The sequence below is a fragment of the Nanorana parkeri genome, unplaced genomic scaffold, assembly GCF_000935625.1.
Source record: "Nanorana parkeri isolate BGI_ZX_2015 unplaced genomic scaffold, ASM93562v1 scaffold811, whole genome shotgun sequence".
Taxonomy (NCBI): domain Eukaryota; kingdom Metazoa; phylum Chordata; class Amphibia; order Anura; family Dicroglossidae; genus Nanorana; species Nanorana parkeri.
In genome coordinates this window covers 229092-246669 of record NW_017307079.1, presented here as the reverse complement: position 1 = coordinate 246669, position 17578 = coordinate 229092, and the positions used below count along the sequence as shown (strand labels likewise).

Here is a 17578-nt window from a genome sequence, read left to right as displayed (position 1 = left end):
CCTGACACGTTTATGTTCTTTTCCACTTTTCCTCACTTCCTGTTCTGCTGACACAACAGGAAGAAAGGTAAAAGGATACCAACAGCAATAGGAACCTGACAGAAGTTATAACCCTTCCTTTTAGTGGAACCTCAGCCCAGTTCGGGCTGAAGAACTTCTAAAAATCTGTAATTTTTGAAAGCAAATGTAATTTGTCATTGGGATGCAAACTATATGACCTGAATTTGCTATAATAGGCAACAGCTAAGACAGCAACAGTTGGCCTTAACCTTGTTAAGGGTAGACTCTGTAAAGTCTCCATTTTGGGGCTAATCTCATACATACTTTTGTTCTACAATCAATCTCCCCCTTATACCTCCTACAACAAGACCCCCAGGTCTCCTACATACATTGCATGTGTTCTAGAACCTTTAGTGCCGATTCCTAATCAGTTTCCTAATGTTCATAGCATTGCAGCTGCTGAGTCTGAGTGCCAAGGGGAAGGGTCTGCATAACTAGAAATGATTAATTAAGTATACTCAATCTGACCAGCATCCACCACTCGATGTATGTAGATCATCAAAGCTTAACTAAAGACATGCTGGAAATGCCATATTTAATCAAATATCCTGGAAGTAATATGACCTCAGGTTCTGCGCACACACAGCTCTCTAGGAAAGGATATGAGCCAATTACAGGATCAAGAGACAAGCATTTTACTACAGTTCAGGGAAGAGACATTGGTGTTTTAATTGGCACTTACAGAAAATTGCGGATAACTGCAGACTGATATAGAACGGTTATTTTAAAATCCAATAGTTTAAAAAAATAATTTTTTATGCGATATAGAAAGAATACATGTTACATTTGCTACAATATATAGAACACCAAGTAGCAATACAGGGACAAAAACATTGTTGAGCATTTAGTAAATTAGCATGCCTCAAGAATTCCTTAACAGAGCAAAAACATAAGGAGAAGACAAAGAAGGGCATATATTTGAAGCAGAACTAAAAAGGCAAAACTTTTTTTTTCTTTTAGAGATGGATAGATTTGGAGTGGTGAGGGGTTAGAACTAGGGATGCACCGATACCGGTATTGAGTACCGATATTTTTTTTTCCCGGTACTCGCCGATACTGAATACCGAGTACCGGAAGTCCCATTCAGGAAGCCAGGCGGCGTGTAATGACTCGCCACCTGGCTTCCTGATTAGCCGGGAAGCCGTCCCAATGCTTCTCGTCACCGTGGAGCTGGCTTTCTGGCCAATCAGGAAGCCGGGGGCTGTGTAATGACTCGGCACCCGGCTTCCTGATTGGCCAGGAAGTCGGCTCCATGCTCCCTCGTCATGAGGTGACAAGGGAGCATGAAGCCGGCTTGCCGACCAATCAGAAAACCGGGCAGCGCGTCATTACACACTGCCTGGCTTCCTGATTGGCCGGGAAGCCAGCTCCATGCTCTCTCAGCACAAGTGGAGAAGGTTTCTATCTCTTTGCCTGTTTCATCGGTAATGCAATACTAAATGGCTGTCCAGTCTATTTCAGCACAATTCTGCTGTCATTATTTCCACAGTCTTGCCTCCTTTTAGCCCTGATGAAAGGGGATTTTTTGGCCCCTGAAACGTGTTGGCTGTATGTGTATTCTGGATGTCATCAAACGTTTAATCAAAGACTTTGGACTCCTATCACCTGATTTGGTGCTCTCATTTGACCTAACTAGATGTGAATTTCTTGATTAAGGTGAACCCCCCTTTCCTTCCTTTAAGCAGGGGTGCCCCCATTTTTGTGGTGAGCAGCCGAGTCAAAAGAGAGAAAAAGAGGGGAAATCTTCCAAAGGGGATATTTGTTCCTGTGACAACTAAGAGGGGATTTCTCTCACATTGGAAAGATATCTTCTCACTTCCTGTTAAGTCTATAAAACAGGATGTAAAAGGGAAATCTCCATAATGAGACACAAACAGCAAAATAAAAAATGAAAATGGTTTTAAACACTCCCTTACCCTACCCCAAATTAGAAAACAATATAACGTTTTGGCTTTAGATGTACTTTAAAGCTTAACTGTAGCCAATGCTTCCGTTATACTTGAGATGATCCAGTTTATTAAAAATTGCATGCCTTACCATAAACTATCCAGCCATTCAAAAACAATCTGTTCCCAATACTCCTAACAATAGCATTTGAATGTCAGCAGAAAAAGATGTGTGCCTGCTGTTTGCAAGCACTCCCTGTGACTAGGATTGGCATGGCCATAGAAACGCCTTCATCCCCCAATCTGTTGCCCTCAGAACAGGAACACATCATTATACAGTGATGTTCATACTGTCCTGAATCCTGTCCTTAGACCATCCCTGCCTAAGGCCAGCAACATTACTATCAGTCAGCAGCTGCCAGGAATATGGAAAGCAGTTCTGCTGGAACAAATAAATCAATTAAAAAGGTAATAACATGACTTTTCAGTACAGACAACAAGGTGGGCTATACAATTAGGAGCAGGGTGGTCGTATAGGTGAGTAGAGATTTCTGGACAGGAAGCTGTACTTGAGGACCTGCATGTAATGATCTCCCCGTTTCTGCTTTATTCATTCTGTGGACCCATCTCCATTTCTCCTGCTGCTTCTTGATCCTTATCCCACCAGTTCTCAGATCACTAGTCAGGTGGGAGACAGTTTAGACATCACAGCCCTTTCTCTACCATGATGGCTGCCTCCACACAAGGAACACAGCGCTGCAGGGAGCTTATAGGCTAAAATTGTGACTAATCTTTTATATTCCGATTGCCTTTATTGGGCTTAGCTTCCACAGTACAGGATCTCTTTAACCTGTTCCTCCCACCATAACACTATGCAGCAGCACAGCTAGTGGGCCTTAATGCCCAGCTGCCACATATATGTGTCCATGGGGTTCTGCTGTTGTGTGCTGAGAGTGCTCACTGTGTGCTCCCAGAACAGTAACCGAGCTGTCACAGATGGCTCCTGGTCACCGTAAACGATCGGGAGCTGGTGGGGCGGGCTCCCGATCATGTGACCACTGTGACAACCATTTACAGCATGAAATCGATAGTCACTCGCACTCCAATTTCATACCAAGTCAATTCCTTTATTGACTATAGTAGTGTCACAATCATAGCGACGTTTCGGAACCAAGTGATTCCTACTTCAGACAAACATGCAGCCGTCACATGATCAGGACTTTGCCTCCCGACATTAATACCCAGTTAATGGGCTGGCTGGAGGCAGTGGTGACACATGGGGTTAAAAGCTGATGGGTACTTATATGAGCTCTCACACTTTTTGTTAGCAGGTGCAGCACACCTAGGTGGCAGAAAAAAAAAAAAAAGTACAATTTTGATTTCAGGTCTGCTTTGAATTATCCATGCTGTAAACCGTGGCCATTGATGTGAATATACCTTACCTTTTTAGCAACACATCAATATGTTCCATGCTAGACTTCAGTACAAATGATGGCCTAGGAAAAATAAAATATGAATATGAATCTTCAGTAAATATTTCCATTTAATCCTATAAGGAGACAAATATGGTAACATGACGCTGGTATCTGTGTTCAGTTCCGCAGTATATCTTTCATGTGCTCTAATCTTACCACTTCACATTGCTGACTCTGCGTACAGATTGTAATATTACAAACATGTAGAAATTCAAAGATATCAAAGATTTATCTCAGAACTCCTCCAGGATAAAATAAAACAATAGCCTACAGAATTCTGGCAGCTCAGATTGCTCATTTCGTATTGTAACTGGCAGGAGAAAGATTAAGCTCATGTATGAAGATATTGATCTGAGTTCCCAGAAAGCCGCTCAATACAAGAGCTTCTGACTGCATGTTCTATGTTCACGTCTGAACAGATTCTTACAGCATTAGTCTCAGTTCACTGCATGAGGAAACACAGATCATGGTAAAAAGGGTCAGCAGGGCATATGTTGCTTGAAGCAGTATCTGAAAGACATCCCTCTCATCCACTTCAAAGACTAGCAAGGTTATTAGACTAGTATATTATATATGAAAAATATGCAAAGAGCCGAGCTCCAAAATCCATAAATCACAATCCACTCTGCTACAGAAAAAAACTAATGCAACATTCTTTTATTTTTTTTACTTTATGTCAGGATAATCAGAAACCATGGGGTCTCACTGCAAAACTACGATGCTGCCTTCGGAGATCTATCTTTGTGGCACCTGGCAGTGTCATGTGTGACTGATCCCAACAGATATTATGCCTTTATCAAGGGTAGATTGCAGAAGAGCTGTCAATATAGTCTGTACACAAATAGGGACCCCTGTTGTAGGTATAAATTGCTAGGGAACAGGCGGCAGAGTGCAAAAAATGAAGCCAATTGTACCTTTAATACAAGTTGCCCTTTAATAAAAGCACGGAAGTTTACCATATTTTGCCTGGTGCAAAAAAGGAAGTTTCCACCCTAGGAAGTATTCTGTGGGAAGAATCCTGACCATTTTTGCAATTGGCGCTTTATCAGCATTTGGCCCTGGGTACCATTAAGGGCAAACTCTTGGCAAATGTGATCTTTCAATGAACACTTACCTCCCATTTCTTAGTTAAGACTTTTGTACAGGGTGTCACGTAGCTCCCCCTGTGACTCCATGGGATCTCAATTTGGCTCTCTTGGCACTTCAAAAACCACCCTTTGAACCTATCAGGGATATTCCCCTTTCCATCCTTATGTTTATTGTCCACAAGGTTGCCTTACTTGTAGCTTTAGCCCCAGTTTTGTTTTTTACGGTCATGTGGGCCTGTTAGTGTTTTACTGTTGCCCACTGTTCTGAATTTCCTAATTGTTTAGAAATGTACTAAATCCCTGTGTCTTTCAATGAATGAGAAAGAAAAAAGCATTAGTTCACTGAGGGACACAGGTACCACCCCTCCTCCTGTAGGTGGCAGTATAACCCAACTGTTTAAGAATTTACTACAATCCTGTGTCCCTCGATCTCAAAGAAATGGATTTTACAATAAGTACAGAAATCCTATTTTTTCAGCGTTTTTCCTTACACTTTTCTTAGAAACTGACAAATCCTATAACATCTGAAGGTTGCAGCTAAATAATCGTTGCTTTTTCTATGAAACCATAATAAAAAAAATATGTTTCATTCACTCATTGTAAAGTTTAAAATCAGGTTGCATTCACAATCCTAAACTGCAGCAGCAGGCTAAAGGGTCTGTTTTCATTTTCTTTTTGCAGAAGTCGTTAATTGTTGAGAGAATTTCCAAGAACGTACTCCAGGTGAGCGGAAAAGCATAAAAATGATAATTAAAGATCTTCGAGCTCTGCGCAGAGAATTTCCATAATAAATCTTTATACAATTAACACAAGCTTCTTCAGAGTCACAAATTACATTTCTTCAACATGTAGATGTATTGTTGCAGATACAAACTGCATTACTGAATAATTGGAATTGAGATGTGCTCACATGCTGATAAGACTGAATTGTTTTTACTGGAGTCCAATTCTATGTTTTTTTAAATAAGTCCAATAAAGTTGGGTAACAGTTTTCAATATCTTACTGTCTTTTTCCGATGCTCACCCAACCAAAAAAAATCAAATTCCAACTGATGGTTGCCGCTAAATACTGCTGCTCTCTATGTGAAAGCATCAGTCTCTATACAAAGGTCTGACATGCCCCCTGCCTTGTCACCACTAAAGTGCTGCCATTAGCAAAGCTCACCCTCCCTGCTGATTGCCATGCTATCCTGTAGCTCTGACTCAGCAGTAGTCATGTCAGACCACTGTATAGAGACCACTGCTCTCACACAGAAGGCAGTACTTATTTAACTCCTTTGGTACCCGCATGTTACACCCTCTTCATTATCAGGCCATTTTTCAGTTTTCAGCGCTGTGCAAGTTTGGCCGAGAATTCCTCCGTCACACAACATGGTGACAAAATTAATTCTCTATTATTTTTGGGGGACAAATATGGCTTTCCTTTTAGTGGTGTTTAATAACTCTTTTTTTAATTGTTTACTATATAAAGTAAAAAAGATAAATAAAAAAAAAGCCAGTTTATCTTTCATTTATAAATCATAGCAAAGAAAAACGTCAGGACAGTACTAAAACCCCCTAAATGACCCCCCAAGTAGACACTGAAGTGAGCTGATTTTTTGCCTTAATCTTTCCATTCTTTTAAAATGAAGAAACATGCTGGTATTGAGGGGGTTAAAACATGGAGCTTGGTAATGGTGCACAAGGTAGAAAAAAATGTACAGGTCATGGTCATAGGGAGGAGGGGATGAAGAGGATAATGTGCAGGTCATGTACAGTGGGAGGATGGAAATTAAGAGGTTAATGTATAGATGTGCAGGATAACAGGTCAGAGCAGAGACAGAATGCAAATAACAGAGAGGTAGAGAGTTAAAATTATTTGACATTTTTTTTTGCTGCTGTAGCTTGTTTTTACTGGGAAATAATGAATGGATGACTCATCCATTCATTACTCTTCACTCCATTGTCTCTGATGTAAGAGGAACGGGAGGGCTTTGCAATATAAAAATTGCCATGTGATCGCTATGATAACCAATAGATCACAGGACACAGACCCAATCGGCTCTGCATCTAAAAGCCGCTGCTCTCCACTGTTTAAGGACAGAGGAAGCAGCGGCTTTAGCAGCCACGTGCACACAGGCGTTACTGGGAGGACGTACAGGTATGTCTTCCCAGAACAATGGGGCTGCAGACAGGCCGTAATATATATATATACTATATATATATACACACACACACACACACACAGTGGCCAGTCCGCAAGTGGTTAAAGAACTCCAGGAAAATCACAAGCTTACCTTTACATTGGGGCTACCCCTGTACTGCAGGAGTTAAGTGCTTGTTTTGTCTATGGGACTCATATTAAGCAGATTTACTTACCTGATCCTCAGTCCCGCCGGTTCCCTTTGGAGCTTCTAAACCGGTCCACACAGTCTCCTCTCCCCTGGGCCCTGATGGTCCAGGGACCACTGACATGTCATATGCAGGTCCATTAAACTGCATTAGAGGTGGGGACGCTGAGGGACATTCCATAACTGGAGCGGAGGGAAAAAGGGGTAAGTGCTGCCTGCCGCCCAAGGATCAGGTGAGTGAAACTGCTTTATTTAAGTCCTCTAGACAAAACTAGCACTTAACCCTTACAGTGCAGGGGTCTTCACACTGCAAGGGTAAGTTTGTAATTTTTCCTGAGTTCTTTAACAGCAGCCTCCAGATGGAATAAGATTAATGAATACATAGCTGCATTAATTCATTTTGTTTATAGCTGCCTAGAGTTCAGTTTTAAATGTAGGAACCCATACCAACCAATCAGAATAAAATCTACTGCAGTCAGACTAGTACAAAATGGATGTTAATGGCTTGCTATGGATGACTGCACTTTAGAATGAGCAATTAAGAATATTAAATCTTTATTGACTCAGGCAGCTGGTATCACTGAACTAAAATATTAGTTTGCTTAATAGCAATGAGAGTACAAGTTGACCAATGCATGTTTTTTTTTAAATAATTAATATTACACGAGGCTGTATATTGAAGCAGGAATTTATATGCACAACCACGATGTACGCAGGTTTAAAGTAATTACTGTACCTGATACAACAATGTTTCCATGCAGCTTTTTTTGCCCCTTGATCTGCATCTTGCAATCTCATGACACAGCCATGTCTAACATGTGAAAAGTATGACAAACGGAAGAATTTGGTCATCCCATATGTAGCTGGGGTGTCTGAGAAACTCAGAAGGGTTTTTAAAAAACATCACATCCCTGTCTGCTTTAAACCCAGCAATACACAGAGACAACAAATGGTTCACCAAAAAGATCCAACGCCAAAACAAAAGAACAACATTGTGTTATGCAGTTCAGTGTAGGGAGGAGTGCTCAGAATTGTATGTCGGTGAAACAACAACAGCAGCTACACCAGCGTATGGCACAGCATAAAAGAGCCAAACCCTCTGGTCAGGATTCAGCAGTAAACCTACATCTAAAGGAAAAAGGCCACTCCTTTTAAGACAGTCAAGTACACATCCTAGACAAGGAGGCGGACTGGTTTAAAAGAGGTGTGAAAGAGGCCATTTATGTAAAAATGGAGAAGCCAAGCTTGAATAGAGGTGGGAAGATGGGGGGGTTGAGACATCTACAGTCTGCCACATACAATGCTCATTTAACACCTCTCTCTGGGCAGGTTAACAACACCTCCTGGACCCCAATTATGCAAATGAAATCAACACTTTTCACCTGAATTCACCATATATTCCCTGAGAATTTTTGTCCAAGTCATTCTGAATTGAGAAAGCTGGTTGGATGACCAGTGAAACGTCTTCAAGAAGAAAAAAAAAATACAGCCAGTCCAGTTGCTTTGGTTTATTTCCTTAACCCCACCCCCCTTATTCACACACACAAACCAGCTATACTTACTTTACCAGCACTTCATCATTGCTCTTGCATCATTTGCAGCCAGCAACATTACCTGGTGCTTCGGATATAGGGGAGCATGCAACCTTCTCCCATTTGTTCAGGTCTGGCAGCCAATCGCTACGTCCAAACACTGTCATGACCAGGTATTGACATCACCGCTTCCCTTAGTGTCTGACACCAGCCAACACTTGGATTTCAGTGCCGGCTGCAGCGAAGACAGGAGCTACATGGGGGCTCTGGTAAAGTGAGTATAACTCAGGCAGGAGCCTTTCCATACGCACTACCACTTTGCCCTGCATGGGTAAAAGGACAGTGTCTCTTTAAAGAGAGAAAATGGAAATCCTCTACACTCCTTTCTAGGCTGGTCAGTCAGCAGATGTGTCCCACAACTGAACTTTTTCCATTAAAATGGAATAAAGCTTAATTCCAGCTAAAACTGTTTTTAGTTTTGGACAGAGTAGGAAAGTTATAAACCCATTTTTTTATGTGTGGTCTGTGACGGCAACAGAACACTTATTGGTAAATCGGGAAAGGGTTAGACCCTCTGATGGGTTATTGTTACTATGCGTGTCTTCCTATCCATCCCATTCATTTCATGTCCTGCTGTCAAGGGACAGGAGGGTGAGCATATTGCTGCTCAGGTCTCATCAGCACCCTAAGAAACCCACAAATTAGTTTCAGAGACCAGACTGTGACTGCCCAACACACTGCTGTGATGCCGGAAGAAAACTGGACATTATAGCCAAGTTCTGATGGCCTCAGCAGCACTACTAATACTGCTGGAGCCGTGGTGTAACAATAGCCATAGCAGCCCATGCAGCTGCTATGGGGCCTGGGAGTAGGAGGGGGCCCCATTAATGTAGCCGATTAGGAAAACTAAACTGTGCGGTTTCCAGTATAGAATGGCTGAAGTCAGAACTCAGGATCTGCCAGCCTCTATGGAGAAAGTTAGCCAGGGAGCACCAAAGTTTTGCTACCCCATGATTATTAGTTACGCCCCTGTGCTGGAGGCATGAGGGGTAAGCAAATACATGTTTACCTTTAGCTAAGCTAATAATGAATATGTGGAATGAGAAAAGAGGATGCCTAAGCAGGAGATGAGAAAACGTTGCAAAGAGAGCAGGAGCATCTGACTTGACACAATCCACAGAATGGAAACTTACGAGTTCAAGTTTATACATTTTCAAATATCTCACCCAAAGACAAATGGGAAATTGTCCATGCCGATATGATGAACAAACAACAGGTAAGAGAGGTAGGCCACAGCCTCAGCAGTGTATGTCTCCTTCTCTGGCACTGCTTCCTCAGTCTCCAGACTTTCAGCTTTGGGAATGTGCTGCATACATGCTTTTGGTAGAGATTCACCCAATGATAGAAGAACACCCTGTAAAACAAAGAGAGTAATAACAAACATTTCTCTTTTAAAAGATTTCCTTACTTCGTTACAAATGGATTAACATTTAATACAGCAGGAATTAAATGTGTCAATTTCCACATAACATCAAATTCAAGTTCTGGTTATCCTAGTAAAGATTAGGAAATGAAAGGGATGATGGTTCAAGTTTAGGGGGCTAGGGAGGAGTGCTGAGGAGTATAGATCATAAACTTGTCTTAAGCCAGGGGTGGATGAATTAATATGTGAGTTTAGGAGCGAGCCTGTCCAATCCAGGAGCCAATAGTGTTTTCTTTAGGAGCCAGCTTTATTGACAACTAGAAAAAAACCTTCAAAGTGAGGCACCAGCTGTAATTTTTAAAGAGCACTGGCTACCTGGCTCCTGGGATTTGTCCACCCCGGTCCTAAGCCTTCCCAAACCTTTATGAACTATAAGCTGCATGGCTGATAATATTTAGTTCAATAGATTCCTTACTATAGCAGTCAGTGTGAATATTGTTTACCAAAGAAATGTGTGAAAGGAGACATATACATAGCAAATAAAACCATTCAATTCTGCTTGTGCTTACCATGATGCCTTCAGCAAATGAGCGGAAGGGATTGTCATCTAAATCATCTTCTGCCAATTTGAGCTGAGCCGTGAGAAGAGGAAACTTCAAGCAACTAAAACAGCTTGTGACAGAAGTAAAAGGATAAAATATGAGGACACCTAGAAAGAATCATTATGCTGCATGGATTACATTCACACCCCATAACCTAATATTATTATTGTTTCACACAACATCCCATTAGCCGTTATAATTAAAATAAACCCTTCCCCATTCAGTACCCTTTTTTAGCTCTAATATTATATTTGTCTATATATCATGTTTCTGTAAACAGCGTGTCCTAACATCAAACCACAGCATTTGTAGTTTCCTCACTGCAGCTGAACCATACATTAAAGTGAACCTGTGGCGATAGAAATCAGCACACAATGAGATCAGCACATAAAATGAATCATCATAGAATAACAATATCTGCATTTAGTATAAAGTGTATCTAAACCCAAGAAGCAAAAATGTAATGCATTGCACAATCTGTTGTGCATCTAACACTACCCTCTCAATACTGCAGACAGCTGCTGTCCAAGGGTGGCTCCATTCTTCCCCCCATAAAAGTGGAGGCACCCTAAGACAGGAAGTGTGTTACAGCCCAATCACCAGGGGAAAATAAAGGAAAAGAAGCCCAAAAACGAATGCAGCCACCACATCTAACAACTGGAAAGCTGTGATATATTCAATTTTTTTTTTGGGGGGGGGGCTTTAAATATGCTTTAGGCTTCTTGATTCTCAAGCTAACAGTTACTTCCTTGTACTGGGGTACAGCCACGCCTGCATCCACCATTGCAGTGATCCTGGTTCATCAACCTATAGCTGGGCTGGAACACCGTCACATGGGGTTAAACCTACACCTAAAGAGCAACTCCGGAAATTGTTTTTAGTAATCCTTGCAGTGGGGGTAGCTGCTCTTTTCCATCTAGGCATGAAAATAAAAAAAAAGTTATATTCACCTAAACCTTGGAGCTAGCCGGCTGTCACAGCACCCCCTCCAGCCCCTCTCCTCCTACGCTGCAGTGATGGCATGTCCCTCAGCGTCCCCGTGTCTAATACATAGTGTGTTGGATGTGATGACTCAAGGATCCTTGGACCGCTGCACTACTATATTATATTTAAATGCAACAACCGCTAAATATACACTTACAATGTCAGGAGCTCCTTCCTCATCTCCTGAATATCCTGCTCCTTGGTAATGTCTGTGGTCTGTGATATGAGATCAACAAATGGCTGTACAAACTGAAGTAAGGCAAGACAGCACCGGCAAAGAGAATGCTTGTCTTCTTTAATCTGCTCAACAGTGTATGGTACTGGCAGACAGGATATCCGAGAATGGATGGTGGACAAAGACAGACCCACGGAGTAGGACTTCTTGCTTCCAAGTTTCAGGAGTACTAGGAGATATAAGCAGATATTATGCCAACAACTAAAGAAAGAAAAAAGAATATTGCATAAAAACATGAAGAGGAAAAAAAGTGTCAAAAGTATCCTTTATTAGAACAGACATAAAATCAATAAAAAAAATGGCTATATATGTCATATATACACACTCTTCATCGTTAGTATATGCTCTACAGCAGTGGTCCTCGACCAGTGTAACTTCAGGACCCACATTTGCCCTTGGTCATTGAGTCATGACCTAAGTCGCACTGCACTGGAACGCACGGCATTGCGGTACCGTATGTTCCAGTGTGGGCCATCGAACTGTGGGTGGGAGGTGCATTTGGGGTGCCATTGAGGTGAGTCTCCCTAACTTACGAGAACTGGAGTGGATCCTCAGCCTGGGGTCCGGTGTGGGCTGCTGTGCTGTGATGGAGCACCATCCATACGTGCATTGCTGGTACAGCTCCATTGCGCACCCCGTAGAGGTGCCAAGAGCCAGACTGTGACGTCACTCCGGTCCAGGCACCTCTACAGGACATGCAAGGAAGCTGTAAGCAATGCATGTATGAATGAAGCTCCCTCGCGGCCATAGCTCCATCTTATCCCACCCTACCTCAAGCTGACACTTGGCAAAGGGCAGCATATTTTGAATGGTTGCATGGCATGAGAACTGACAGCGCTGTGCAAGGGGGAGGCTGAGGAGCCTCCCACCTAGAAAAAGTAGAAGGCATAGGGCGACCCACTGAACACGGGGTCGCAACACACTTTTGGTTCACGACCCACTAGTTGAGAACCAATGATCTAGAGGTTTATTGTGAGACACTGCATGGAGTTATAGTGGATACAAGTGATCACTGTCATCCTTGCATAAAGGCGGTTGATATATGTATGTCCAGCAAATATCCTGCATAAAAGATGGATTATCAGTGATCATTTCAGCATATTGTTTTGCTGTCTCATCTTTAATTTTCTGATTATATATCTATCATGTGTGCTCAGTGTCTAACTTATGGACAGTAGTGACTGAAATTGATGTGTGTACATACATTCAGAGTTTAAAGGCTGCAGGTGTCTGCTGCACTAGTATTTTGCTGATCAATGGTGCTTCATTGATTTGTATATGGAAAACTTTCCATTCATTGTGTAAGTTATATATAACATCACCCAAGAAATATGTACTCAACCATTGATTTTTGATCTAAGCATTATAAACTGTATGTCCTCAATCTAGGGTAACTTGGGCTTCATTACAGCTGTAAGGATTGCAGCGATTCAAGATTATATGGGGTTTTCATTATATTACGGTGTCTGTGTATGCTAAACACTTAAAGACTACTATGAATGTGAACTTCTCTGTATAGCTAAGCTTTTCTTTCCTATCTTCTCTTACCTGATATTCTGGGTTTTCACCAGAAAACATACTCCCCTGCCGAGCAGATCCAGCGTTGCCCTGATGTGATCCCCCGTCACAGCCCGGGTACCGCTATCTTCTCGGACGTCTTCAGGAGTCAGCTGTTTCTTTAACGTTCTGCAGCTGGCCCCAGATGACGCGCGTCCAGGTTCATCCATTGGCCGCTATGTGTCCATGTTAATGTCATATCAGCAGTTGCATCATATTTCCTCCCATTGAGGGACATACAAACAAAGACAGATCAATATCCCAGGTGTTAAACTAAAGCAGATATGGATCATGACCACTGTAGTGATATAGCCACATAGGTGATTTAATTTGTTTGTTCTGATAAAGGTATACTTTTATTACACATTTTCCTCCTTCTGTTTTCCTGAAAATTGTAGCAGCCCCATGACCCAAATGACTACTTCTGTAACAGCTGTGATCTAGAGGTTTAAAAAAATTAATTGTTTTACTATAATTGTTTAATGCTAATAAATCACACAACCGTAAAATAATAAATATCTACATTTCAGCTTTCTAAAGATTCTTTTTAAACAGTTAGGGGGTATATTTATTAAGCAATTCGCCATTACTCCTGCAAACATAGAAAAAAATTATTCCTATGCTCCTCAACTCCATCTAGTGGCCCTAACGCAGTATTTTCCAGGTATTAATTTTGACCTGAAAAAAATATAAACTAAGAACGTTCCTTCTTGCCTCAATTTGCACAGAACGAACGTTCACAGAGTTCCACAAGATGAATGGCTTTGTGAATTGTTTATAAATACACCCCAAAGTATTTAGGGAAAGCAATGCCATGTAACCCAACCATATTGCCCTAGCAATAGTGCAAATGAAATACTGATGTTACCTGTCTGCAGAGGCTGAAGCAATGGCAAGATAATCCGAGATATAAGATCTCCTGTTGCTTCCTCAATCTGTTCAAGAATACCCAGCAAGATCTCCTTTGGAATGCATAACTACAAAGTCAGAGAGTACACACATTTTATTATGATTTTTCCCTGTATTGCTGGAATATTCACTTTTCTTTACAGTCTGAACTGCTTGAATGCATGAATGGCATAAGGCACCATCTGCTGGCTGTGAAAGGGCAGTGTACAAATTTCCATGTTCACAGTTATCCAAGAAATGCTAATATAGTTTAAAGACCCTCATGGGTGACTACTCAATCTTTCAGCACCTTTTGCTCTTTAACTTGTAGGACAAGCCAGTTGCTTACTAACCATCCCCTGTAAGACAAACTGGCTACACGACAGGTCTCAAGATAACCCTATACAGAAGATTTGTATCCATACAAGTAGACTTTCCTTTAATCCAGATCATTCCAGAGCGACTTGGTACTAAGCAGACCCAGCTATTGGCTTGCAAACTGAATAGCCAAGGATGCTTCCATATGACGGTAATTCAAATCTAACTTTCCGTTAAGGCAAACCGATCAGCATTTTAATGTATCCCATTAGCCAGCATCACAAGATGTCTACTATTATCTTTATTAACCATAAAATACTCTTCTGTGCATGTCCACCATCTTGGTTCCATTTGCAAATTAAAGGGTAATTCCACTTTCCCAGGTGAATTTCGAGAAAATGGAATTACCCCCTCCAATCTGCCCCCTCTCCACGCTACTCTTACCTGTGAACGAATGCTCCTTCCCCTCCAAGGCTCCCGAACATCGTACACAGAAGTGCAGCCCTGTACTAGGCATTTCAAATTATGCTCGCAAAAGGAGAGCACTCATTGGTCAGTGCGATCACCTGACCATGGTGACCAATGAGAAGCTCTTTTGACCGCACTGTCCAATAAAAAGCACTTCTTAGGAAGAAGCACCTCTCATTTGGTCAGCATGGTCAGGTGACCATGCTGGCCAATGAATGTACGCCATTTGCGAGCATAATTTGAAATGCTTAGCACAGGGCTGTGCTGGTGTGTATGGAGTATGGGTCATATACCGGCAGCCACAGAGGGGAAGGAGGGTTCATTCAGAGGTAAGAGCAGTGGGGGGTAATTTCATTTTCTCAAATTCGCCTGGGAATGTGGAATAATCTTTAAAAGGCATGGCTTAGGAGTAACATCCCAGCTAGCTCCCTGATCCAAACATTAGCCAGGATATTCTCATTGGACCAGGAGGCAGTGAGTGGGAAAACCTCACCTGCGCGGGGTAATCTAAATACGTTGCGTTGGTGAAGACCGAGCCGAAAGTTGGCCATTTTGTTTGAAATGTTTTGTTTTTGGAATATTCTTCTGAGTTTCTAATGGTTAGTAGGGTCCAACAATCAAGGGAGCAGGATGGAAATGTTTTTTTTCATATACGAACTGTGAATATGATTTTCGCTTGGAAAAAAAGCGTACCTATTGTAATGCGCATGTGCTTGGCACAAAAGAAACCCGTTTAATCCTTCTGAGAATCCTTTTAAGTAGAAGGTCCGGAGAAAGTTTCCAAGGCTTTCAAACTAAATTAGTTGACTCAAAGATGGCAAGAGCATATGCTCTGACGAATGATTTTGAACATTCAAATGAAATTCTAACAGTGTATGGTCAGTTTTAGTGCCAAATTGTAAACGAGATCAAAGCGATACAGAAAAGGTCTTTCTGGCAACCATAGAGAACTACTCTTAAGCAGGCCTTTTATTTTTAAAGTAGCTGACAGGTTATCTCAAATGTAAGATGTAAATGTAAAACGTAAGAGATAAAGTCCTACAGAAAACGATTAGTTCAAGTTTCTGCTGCTAAAGGTTTTTCACACATAGCTTCTCCATTTTGGCTTTATGTTTGTAAAGTAAATAATGACAGGGTGTAATATGTCATGTGTTGTTTTATCCGAGATTGTATTTACCTAATTTTAAGAGCCACCAAGGACCATATCATTTCTATTATGTCCTGATATGTAGAACCATAGAATTCAAAGAGGGTGTACTTTCTTTTTTACACAATTGTATATAAACAGCTACAGCCACCAGAGACATAAATTATTTTACCGTAGCTTTAGCTTTCCATCTGTTAAACAAACACAGCAAGCAGATTGCACCTTTTCACCTGAAAGTAGAATTCTCTTACCTGTGCTAGGCCATCAATCATCTGCAAACAGGTTTTCTCTTTGTCACTGCCAGGTTCATTTTTGAGCATGCACTTTGTTATGGGTCCAATGAGATTCCACCCTGTACTTCTGATGAATGCCTACAGAGATAAAAGAATATCACTACATATTGTATAACTGAATAGGGAAACCACAAGCATTACTGCCTTGAAGTAGGCTGTTCTGACCAAGGCAGGTAAAGGTTCATCCCTGAAATAATGGACAAGGCTGTTCTAACGCGTGTGAAGAACATATGCTGGGTCTCATTGGGGAGATATGCCATGATTGCATGAGTGCTGTAGTAGAAGCAACACTCCACCCATATATATATACACATCCACAATAAAGTGATATTAAAGTTGAAAGGTTTTCAAGCTATTTTAAATGCTGGTTGAACCTCTTATAATGGATGCTGTTCCTTGATGTTTACAAGTTTTAATTTCCTGTGCTAGTAAGCTGTGTGTGTCTTAGATACACAGGCAAAGCAAGCCACTACACCGCACCTCTTCTTCCATCTCCCCTTCTCCAAGCTAGTAGATGGACAGCTGCTGGAGACTGCTCTGTTCCTTGTAATCTTGTACTAGACAAGAAGTTTAGGGAAACCAAGCTGAGAGTTGGAGCTGTTCAGAAACATGATGACTAAGTGCTTGGGCAAAAATGTTAAAGAAACACTTTGTTGGGCAATTTGATCTGTATTCATCATTGAAAAAGTTTTAAAGTTTAATGCTACTTTAAACAATTTGTTTGCTTTGACGTGGTCTAGAAACTCTTTAAATGTATCCATGGTGGTTTGAACAACTCTTTTAAATAAATGAAAAAGGATTGTTTTAATACCAAATGATGAGATAAATACAAGAAGGCAGAATAGGTTACTCACCAATGCAACAACATTATTTTAACATCAGTGTGAAATAAACACACAGATCATTTTGTTATTGGTAGGCTCTGCTCAACCATTGAGCAGCATGTTGAACAGTACATTATTATGGGAGTCAGTTACTGTGATAGAGTGCCATAGCTCTTCATTTCACGTTCCTCATATCTGGAGGTGGTATTTCTAGTGGGAAAGGCATCCACTTCTTATTCAATTACTCCTATATAATTGCTCTCTTCACTTCCTTTGCTAGAAAATTCCTGATGATCATAACAGCAAGAAACTCCTTGATTTGTTTTCATGTCTAAATTCTGCTTACCATTTGGATAGTCAAAAAGGTAAAAATTCTCATTAGTTATTCATACTGACCGGTAATATTCTTTCTATAGTAATCAAATCTCAAATAAGATGCATTTTATAAATAACACATATATATATATA

The 17578-nt window shown here is 41.2% G+C and overlaps 1 protein-coding gene across 1 annotated transcript in view; it reads right to left on the bottom strand.

Annotated features, from left to right (window-relative positions):
* The window catches only part of GLMN (glomulin, FKBP associated protein), a 46173-nt gene that overhangs the window by 20531 nt on the left and 8064 nt on the right, over positions 1–17578 (bottom strand). Inside the window, exons 4-9 of the mRNA XM_018565079.1 lie at positions 16245–16364; positions 14041–14149; positions 11538–11784; positions 10364–10466; positions 9598–9785; positions 3389–3442 (exon numbers count right to left, since the gene is read on the bottom strand). Of these exons, the coding sequence (XP_018420581.1) occupies positions 3389–3442; positions 9598–9785; positions 10364–10466; positions 11538–11784; positions 14041–14149; positions 16245–16364 (821 nt within the window). The remainder of the gene's footprint in view (positions 1–3388; positions 3443–9597; positions 9786–10363; positions 10467–11537; positions 11785–14040; positions 14150–16244; positions 16365–17578) is intronic.